This window comes from Microtus ochrogaster, chromosome 1 (assembly GCF_000317375.1).
Source record: "Microtus ochrogaster isolate Prairie Vole_2 chromosome 1, MicOch1.0, whole genome shotgun sequence".
Taxonomy (NCBI): Eukaryota; Metazoa; Chordata; class Mammalia; order Rodentia; family Cricetidae; genus Microtus; species Microtus ochrogaster.
The window spans coordinates 115211522-115221901 of record NC_022009.1 but is presented as its reverse complement, the minus strand read 5'-3'; the positions used below and the strand labels follow the sequence as shown (position 1 = coordinate 115221901).

Genomic DNA, 10380 nt, shown 5'->3' with positions numbered 1-10380 from the left:
AGAGAACATGAAGTTGGATGGGTAAAGAGGTGACAGAGATCTGGGAGGAGTTGTGAGAGGGGAAAACAATTAAAACATGTTGCCTGAATAAATGAAAAATAGTATAACTTAAGAAAATAGTCTCCCCTACTGGCATATGTGTATATATGTCATTTGTGTGTGTGTGCGCGCGCGTGTGTGTGTGTGTGTGTGTGTGTACGTGCATGTGAGAGCATGAGACAGAGAAGGAAAGGGGGCAGTATGGTTTACATATACCTGAAAGTTTTTCAAAGTTAATATTTCATGTCAAATTAATATATGAGATGATTTATCAAATATTTGTACTTTTAAAAACCCTCTTTCAATAACCGAGCCTTTGTTTCAGAGTCTCCAAGTTTGATCCGAAAAGGAAATGGTTACCCACCCTTCTCTCCTTTCTGGCCTTTGGGGCCTTGGGGTCCAGTGATTCCTGGGGGCCCTGGGCTGCCAACGTCACCAGTCTCCCCTTTAGGACCTAGGAAGTTTCAAAATCATCACATTAGAAAAATCATATTTTGAAATTCATTAGTTCAGGGGAAGAGGTCGTTATTTTATTGAGATCAAAAACTGTCCGTGTCCTAATGATAAAATCTGGCAAGAATAAGCCACTACAGAGTTCTGAGAGCAGTATTTTTGTCTGATTTTGTCTGATTTGCCATTTTGTACCACCTGAATAGATAAATTGAGCCCATTAGTACCTGTCACTAAATTCATGGCAGTGATCAAATGATTCAGGGAAGCGGCACTATATCAAATGACAAAAACAAAATGATTATCTGATGCTTCACCTCATAGGACCACACTTTTAAAAAAAAAAACCAAACACTTTGAGATTCCCCTTCATCCACTCACTCGCTGATTAGGAACGATCTGTGACGTTTTCTGTGCACTGAATCCTCTTGCTAGACACTAGAAATGCGACAATCTCACCCCACCCAGGGACGAGAATCTGTGCAAGATGAACATTAAGGGGAAATGGGAGTTATCTCACTCTAGTTGATACAAAGTAAATAGGAAGGTCCCGTTGTAAGTTACAGTTAGAAATAAAATGAGCTACATTTATGGGGTCAGAAGACAATTCCCTGAGAAAACAGTATTAAGCAAAGACTCAACAAAGGAATTAGAATTTCCTGAAGTGTCTTTAAAAAAAAAAAAAAAAGAAAGAAAGTGTCTTTAAACAACTGAAAATAGTAGCATGGTGCATGGAAGTCATGACCAAAAAAGGGGGTGGGGGGAGAGGCAGGCACAGTGGAGATCATGAAAGTCTCTGACCTCACTGGACACTGTCTCAGTTACTATTCTACTGCTGTGAAGAGATGCCATCACCAAGATAGCCACGGTAAAGAAATCATTTAATTTGAGGATCACAGTCCCATAGGGTACCACCATCACGGTGGGAAGCAGACAGGCATGGCATTGGAGTAATAGCAGAGAGCTCTTCCTCCTAATCCACAGGCAGGGGGCAAAGAGAGACAGGCTGGGCCTGACCTAGACTTTTTAACCCTCCAAGTCCACCCCCAGTGACACTCCTCCTACAACACGACCACACCTCCTAATCCTTCCTGGATAGTTACCAAACTGGGCACTAAGCTGTTGTAGAATATTGCTTGAAATAGGTAAAGATGTGTTGCGTTTGTTTCTGCTGTTTAACTATGTAAGGATGTGTTACATTTGTTTAACGATGAAAAGATGTGCAGCTGCCTCTCCTTGCCTGTATAAGGCATCTGATTGATGAACTAAAAAGCTGAACTGCCAATAGCTAAGCAGTGGAGGGATAGGTGAGGCTGGTGGGCACAGAGGTTAACTGGGAGGAGGAGAGAACTAGGGAGAAAGAGAAAGAAATGCCCAGGACCAGTCAGCCAGGTAGACATGGACCAGACATACAGAATGAAGGAAACGTAAAAGGTCCCGAAGCAAAATGCAGATGAAGAGAAATAGGTTCCATTAAGTTATAAGAGCTAATGAGACAAGCATAAACTAAGGCCAAGCATTCATAACTAATAATAAGTATCCATGTCCTGATTTGCGAGCTGGTTGGTGGCCAAAAAGAAAGCCTGCCACACTAAGCATAGAAATATGAATTTTGGGGGCCTTCCTCATTCAAATCACAACAGATACACTTATTCATCCAGGCAGTCACTAACCTAGAACGCACCTAACTCAATTCATTCTTTTTTTTTTTTTTTGGTTTTTTTCAAGACAGTTTTTCTGTAGCTTTGGAGCCATCCTGGAACTAGCTCTGTAGACCAGGCTGACCTCGAACTCACAGAGACCCACCTGCCTCTGCCTCCCAAGTGGTGCTGGGATTAAAGGCACATACCCCCACCGCCCGGCCAATTCATTATTCTTTCTGCAAATTCAGTCCTATTTGCAGAGTAAAAATTGCTCCTTACTTAGAATAATTCAAGGCTAATTTCTCCAAAAGTTTGCCATATAGATAATCTCACCCAATGAAGTTACAAAATGGCATTTTAATTATAATTAAGGCTAATGGGATAGAATAAAATAGAAATTAATTTTTTTTAAATTCAGTGAAATGAAAAATCATATTCAGTAGAATGCATCTTTGGAAGAAACTATAAATTTGTAAAGGAAACCAGTGATAAGTTGCTTGCAGTAGAGGTTAGGGCTGAAGGCAATCATATTCAGTAGAATGCATCTTTGGAAGAAACTATAAATTTGTAAAGGAAACCAGTGATAAGTTGCTTGCAGTAGAGGTTAGGGCTGAAGGCGGTCTCCTGCATTTGAAGGAGAACTGCATGGAGAAGAGGAATAGAGACAGACTAAGCAGAGGAGGTGAAAATACAAGAAAGCCACTGTCTTTTTTCCCTGTGCCTTGTCCCCGAAGGCTCGGTGGGGCTCTGCTGTTGAAGGAAGCAACAAACCACACCCCTGAGTTGGCACAGGCGTGTCATGTGACGGCACATCATGTGACTCTATCACATGAGAAGGACACTTAGGGAGTATTCTCGTAAACACCTTAGGATTGAACTCAAGGTGAACCAATTGATTTTTGCCTCCAGTCTCTGTGCAGGCAGGTGCTGCAACCTCCAAGTTGACCAAATGCTCACTGAACCAGAACACATCACCAGGTGCAATGTGAAAATACCTTCAGTAATTTTATAAAGTTTTAGAAATGATATAAAATTTCCCGCTCTTCTTAACATGGGGAGCCCACAGCAACTGAACCAAAAACAGAAGCAAGAGACAGAGAACTGCCTTCTGGCCATTAAATATAATCTCCATATTTTCATAATGTATTTCATCTATAAATTGGATCTAAGTGGACTTTTAAAAGTAGATAATGCACCGTGTGATGCCTGCGATATGTGTGTTCACGTGACCAAAGACAGAGCGTTAAGGAAAAAAGTTGAGATGCTTGGATTTGTGTAGGTTTTTTCTTTTTCTCTGAATTTGTTCAGTGCTGCTCTTATATTGATTTCGAATGAAAGGAACACAGAAAGAAAGGGGAAAGTCGCTAAGCAGATCTATGTATATACTCAGGAATATGCGTGTGTATAGATACACACATACATAAACACATAGAAGTATGTAACAGCAGCTAAAGGGTAAAAAGAAGCCATGAATTGAAAGACAGCAAAGCAGGGTGCTTGGGAGGGTTCAGAGAAAGATTGAGAACTGGGAAATGATGCAATTATATTATAATCTCAAAAAAATAAATTTCAGGATTCTAAAGCTAGAATAACTGAATCTCAAAAAAGAGGATGCTGTTCTATCAGGCTCAGAGAATTTCACAAGCTAGAACCACACTCCATGTTGAGTGATAAAAGCAGTTTGTAGAGTATTTATTCTATTTCGGGCATGGCATATTCATACGGATCATGGTTTCATTTAACCCTGTTTCCCATTGTTGAAACTGAGACTTCAGGAAGTAATGAAGTCTTCTTAGAAAGGGCTGTGATAGAGTTAAACTTCTGAGCTTGAACCTGGCCTTGACAGCATGGGTCTGTAACTGCAACTACTTGAAAGGCTGAGGCAGGAGTTAGGCAAGTTCCTGATTTGCTTGGCCTTCAGAGTGGTTAAAGACCACCATGGGCCACTTTGTGAGATGGTCTCAAAATAAAAAGTGGACGAGCAATAGCCTAGCATGTACAAAGCCCCGTGTTAATCCAGAGCAGAAATAGACACAGAACATTCTAAGTCAGATGACATAGGCAGCTAGATTATGACATATGAGTTACACAGACAGGCTAGAAAACTGGGCACACCTCCAAAATGTATGTCACAAAGATAAGAAAAAAAGCTGAAGGCCAAGAACAATCTAATCTCATCTGTCATCAGGTGAGACAAAAGCCCTCATGCTATGGAGCTCACTGTCTCCTTAGAAGGCGGTGTTGCCAGCCAAGGAAGATACGAAGAGTTCTGATAAATATGATTTTCCTCAGCCTCGCTGCATTTCCAATATTGTGTCATCGGCCGGGAAATGGGGTCCTAATCTCACTCTTTTTTACCCCTTAATCCTGCTCAGCATAAATAGCACGTCTCTCTAAAACCCGCGACCATGAGATGAAATCAATTAAAACCCTAGCGGTGATGCATAACTACTTCCTCAGGTTAGATGCCACAAACACCGTATGAATTCTTTTTCAGGGAATAGTGACTTTAAAATTGGCATTCTGATCTTTAATTTTATCTCAAGTTGTCTACACTACCTAGCACCTAAAAGCCAGACTGCACTACGGTCAAACTGAGAGCGTATTCATTACGTATCTATTGGAGACATCTGAGGTTTCAAAATAGTAACCACAGTGTTCAACACAGAAAATTGCTGGGCAATGGCAGCGTTGCTTCCGCATCTCAATGAGGACCATGCTGAATTTTACATTTCATTTTCCACTCAAAGCCCTTCCACTTCGAATCCTAACTACAAATAGCATTCACAAAGTCCCTCAGTTGCCACACTTTCTTGCCATGCAATAGAATTTTCATTTACCATTTTTTAAACGGACAAAAAAAAAAAAAAAACTCCACTGCTCATATCCTGAACTGCCCAGAAAAACCTCAGGTCCGAGGCTGAAGTTGGGCTGAACCCTGACTCAGTTCCAACTAGCGCTATTAATACAGCAGGCGTTACCCAATTACAGTAGGCATAGGCAATGTGTGGTTACTTAGGAAAGGTCTTGAAATACGGCTGAGAATAAGGCGGAAAAGTGTTCTCAGTGGTTAAGAGCACTGGCTGCTCCTCTAGAGCACCTGGGTTCAATTCCTAACACCCACATGGTGACTCACAAGTCCTCGATAACCCCAGTGACAGAGGACCTGACACCTTCTTCTGACTTCTATGGGCACAGGGCACACACATGACCCACAGACATCCATGCAGGCAAATTACCCATAATCATACAACAAGAATAAATTTCTTTTTAAATAAATATAGCTGTGGTTACTGAACTGCATTTTTGTCTCAATCTGAATATGTATCAATAACCATGTTTCCACCTGCATTTGTCACTTTCTTACGGGCAAGTAGCCTGTCACTGCTACTTGCACGGCAGTGCAGAAACCCTCTTCACCCTAAGGCCTCCTCTCTGGGGACATTCAGTTGGGCACTTGCAAGTACCTTGCTTTCCCATCTTTCCAGGTTCTCCTTTCTCCCCAGTGACAAGTGAACAGCAATGGCAGCAATTCAAAAAGAAACGAGTCGTGTCCAGAGAGAAGCTTTCAAAAGCGAACAGACCGGCGGCGGTGGCGGAAGTAGAGGGGTCTGTGGTGGGCTCTGCCGTGGTTGACAAAGAGGGGCTAGTGGTGGGCTCTGCCCCGGCAGCCATTTCTGTAAGGAGAGCTTCTTCATCCAGAGGAAAGCCATTGGAAGGCTTTTGACCCTTCAGCATCTCCTTCCCGTCAGATTTCTTTGTAAATTTGGTGTACGGTGTGGTCTTCCCTACTGTGTCCACACCAGCCACAACCAAAATAATTAAAAGAACACAAAGCCAAGAAAATATCCACATGTTTGAGGCTGGAAGAAAGACATAAAAAAAACACACGCAAATTATAAATGGTCCAAATAAAAGCACTGGTACCATCTGTCCTTATATGAGAAAAATAAAATATATCTCTGAGACATAAGGATAACAGCATATGTGATTTAGAATGATGTTAAGCTGGGATATTCTATATGTAAGTGTGTGAGTAGCCACAGAGCATTTTCTTTAATTTATTATGAGGAGTACTTTGCGTTCAGTTTTCTCTCCTGGTTGTTTCTTGGTGTTACGTGTTCTCAAACGGTGTTCTCAATCATTCAAATTATCTTGCCAAATAGCAAATATGATCTATAATAAGTGCAGCATGCCTTAATAGCTCCTGTACCCTGTGGAAAACAAATATGTGTGATTTCCTCCCTGACCTCACTCAGATTTATAGGAATCAAATACATTTGTATTAGAGGGAGATGAAAAATATTGAGCTGAATAGTTTATTCCCGCAAACTCAATTATTTCAGGGGGAAAAAGTACTGGTAAAATAGTCTTTAAATCTACTAGGGATAATGGTGCTCTTGGGAGAGCACTCTGAGGGACCCTATTATAATAAATGGAGAGGGAGACAATTTGAAAAATCATAACTTTCAAAATATGCTATGTTCTTAGCTTTTCACAATGCCACTTAGCTCGCAGAATCTTTGCTGTAGACTTTGGGGAGTTTTTCTAAAAACTCACATTTATCTTTGGGTAATTTTAATTAGGCAAATGTGGTTATTTAGTTTTTTTTTAACCAACATCCAAAGAAGCATGGTATAATATTCCCAGTGAAGCGAGATTGTGATAGCTCACCATCCCATTCCCCATCGACACCAAACAGGCTGCTAACAGACAGCCCAGGATACACGTGCATTTTCTCTGATATGAGACAGGAAAAAAGCAGTAGAGACAAATAGAAAGAGAATTTAAACTAAGAGGGAGAAAGGCACCTACTATGTGGAGAGTCCCTATACCTAGCTCCACACCATCAATCTAACCAGTTCTCCAAACACATCTATAAGGCAGATGTCATGTGATCATTCTCCATCACAAAGGAGGAAGCCAGCACCAAGAAGTTGCATACCTTGTCCAAGGTCATAAAATCAGTAAACATTGGATTTAAGATACAAGGCAGTTTGGTTTAATTTCAAGGCCTAAACTCATTTCCACAAATCATGTGGAGTTTATAAGGATGGGATTAGAGAACAATAAATCCAAGGCCAGCTCAATGGAGTAGAGCTGTAGAGACAGACGTAAATCAAAGCAGAGGAAGAGATAAAGATGGGACGCTTCGTTTTCAAAACTGGGTAAAAGTCCAAAAGTTCTAACTTTCTGTCTGGTTGTCTTTGCTGCTGTATTCATTGACCTGGCTATTATTGGTTGACATTGGTAATGTCACAAGGAACGAGGAATTAGTTTTAATGACACCAGACATAAATTAAGTCATGATCCTATCCGCTATGAGTTACGTTTAGTAAGAAGAGATGGGAGACAACGGAAGTAAAAACGTGAACAGCAGTTAGTTCATTGTGCACGTGATTGCAGATGCATACACGCCCCGACACACACCACACAGTCCCACCCACAAGATGAACGTACACACATGACTGGCATGCATCGGCCATTTACACTCATCCCTCTCAAATGCTACACTCGAGCTTCTTAAACTGTGGCCCAGAGGACCCCGGATGATGCCACAGGTGGTGGACTTCATTAAAAATTTGGTAACAGTAATACGCTTTTAAACACACGGGAGCCCAATTTTAACTCAAACTCAGACTTCCAGTGAATCCGAAGTGCTTCGAGCCATGCTCACCTGTGTTGTGTCACGTAACTTCATTCAAGCCTTGTCTCTAAGCACACAATGTGTAAACTATGTACTGCATGTACCACCGAGCCACCCAGAGCCTATGAAAACGGCCAGCAACAGGTCAACTCGGGTTCCGGATGAGCGTGTGTTAGAAACTGCAGCGTTTTTACTATGCACACTGAGCTTACAGAAGCATAATTGCTTAATTATGGAAAACGAAGACAATTGCTTCCTACTGTCACGTTAATCAACAGATTAGTGTGTCTTTGGATTGGATTATGCTAGAAAGTTTGATTTTTTTTAAATGCTATTTGATTTGCTGCCTTGAGTTTCGTTTGAAGAAACACATTCAATACATTTTGGCCTGGTGGTAAGACAGGATTTCCACCCATTTCTAAACTAAACATACTTCTTCCATTTTGCCCTTTGTATTTAACTAAAGCAGCACTCTTAGTGTTGACAATTAGGGTATTGGACTGTCACTCAACTCTGAAAGATTTTCAAGATTCTCTACATGTCGCAATATCAGACGTTCAGCCAAGACTTAACTCTCAATATTGACATAAAAAAATAGGTAGACCCTGCTCATTAGCACGTTCATTTGCTTCTGTTTCTTGTAAATGGTAAAAAATCATGTGTGAAGCAAATAATTACTTGAAACTTAATTTTGTTGTGATTTATTACCAGTGAACATTTGATCTGTATACCTATTATATATACCTATATGTTAAGTGTGCAACAAAAGTTTCTCAGGTAAAAAGAGGTCGAAGGTGAAAGAGGTCTCCATATTTAACAACAAGATTTTTCTTTTCAAGACAGGATTTCTTTGTGTTACATCTCTGGCTGTCCTGGAACCTATTGGGTAGACCAGGTTGTCCTCAAACTCACTGAGATCTACCTGCTTCTACCCACCGAGTTCTGGGATTAAAGGCGTGTGCCACCACACCAGTTTAACAACAAAATATTATTGACTATAAAGCAACTAAACTTTCTTTTTCCTTACTGGGACACATCTGCTACTCCTCCATATGTACATGGTAATTTTTTTTATCCTATAATAATTTTGCAAAAGGATCTTAAGAAACTAGTCATGGGGGGGGAGGGGGACAAGGAAGAGAAAGCTGAGGGGTCCTGTGCAGGAGAAGTGGTCCAGCATCTATCTGGCAATCTGTCTGGCACTGTCTTAAGCACTTTTTATCTATTATGTTGACTATACCACAAAGTACATACCACAAGGTAAGACCCACTGTGCCCATTTAACAGGTTATAAAATGGAGGCACAAGAAGGCTAGTGGAAAGGGAGGGGGAAGTGATGTAACTTTATTTCACCCAAAAACAAAACCCCCCAAAAAATAAATTCATAAAAACATAGCCCCGCAAACAAAACCCACCACCAGTGAGGACTTTAGACAAAATTTCAAGTCACCCAAAGACAATAAAAAAAAAAGACGTTTTAAGTCTGAAGTTTAATGAAGGTTAAATCGTAACAAGGATTTAAAATAAAGATTGGAGGAAGAGGATGAAGGCCTACAGAGAAGGCTCAGTCAGTGAAAGACTAGCCCCACCAGCATGAAGCCTAGAGTTTCAGCATCCAGCTTGAGAAGCCCAGGGCAGCAGCACACACTTGTCAGCCCTGCCCTAGGGAGGGGAAGACACATGGGTCCCTGGAACACGGTGACCACCCCAACCTAGCCAAGAGCCAGGGCTTGTGGGAGACACCGTCTTCAAAATAAGGTGGAAAGTGACTGAGGTTGGTATCTGACATTGACCTCTGGCTGACACATGTTTGTATGTCCACCCTCATGCACATACAACACAGAGAGAGACACAGACAGAGACAGAGAGACAGAGAGAGGGAATGAGATTTCCAAACAGACCTAGTCATAAGTAGGACAATATAGACATGGCAGTATTCAAATCAAAACAATACTACTGAAAGTATCCATTTAACACCAGGGATTGTAGAATGTGTGAATTTCCGGTAAAGCAGATTCAGTAAGAAGAGCCTGCTTGCCTCTGTGTTGAGACATGGAGAGATGGGCAAGTACGCCTAGAAACCTGAGCCCCTGTGGAGAAATGTGATGACCTGGGGCTTGGGCTAAGGATGCTAGCAGGCTCCTGTGATTCCTCATTCAAGTAATGGATCAACAGTGATGTGAGCAGCTGTCTCAAGGATCATTACATTATTAACCTCACTTCCATTCCAGGTGAGCTCGCTAGGGGAGAAGACCCCACAGGAGCATATGGCAAGAGAAGGAAAATGGGGAGGAGTGATTGCAGCCATTGCTTTCTTTGATTAATTCATGTGGGGTGTGTGTGTGTGTGTGTGTGTGTGTGTGTGTGTGTGTGTGTGTGCATGCAAACATACATGCATGTGTGCCCACAGACCAGAAGAGGGCATCGGATTCTCAGGAGTTGCAGTCTGCAATTGCAAGCTGTTGGGAGCCACCCCAAACGGGTGCTAGGAACTGACCTCGGGTCCTCTGGAAGAGCAATAAACACTTAATTCCTGAACCATTTCTCCAGGGCCAGTCACTTTCATCTCTTTCCTCCTATGGGCTATGGGTCCTCTTTCCT

General features: G+C 41.6%; 1 protein-coding gene across 1 annotated transcript in view; it reads right to left on the bottom strand.

Moving 5' to 3' along the window:
- The window catches only part of Otol1 (otolin 1), a 28748-nt gene that overhangs the window by 3975 nt on the left and 14393 nt on the right, over nucleotides 1-10380 (bottom strand). The window contains exons 2-3 of the mRNA XM_005344105.2: nucleotides 5600-5995; nucleotides 404-493 (exon numbers count right to left, since the gene is read on the bottom strand). Of these exons, the coding sequence (XP_005344162.1) occupies nucleotides 404-493; nucleotides 5600-5987 (478 nt within the window). The 5' untranslated portion in view covers nucleotides 5988-5995. The remainder of the gene's footprint in view (nucleotides 1-403; nucleotides 494-5599; nucleotides 5996-10380) is intronic.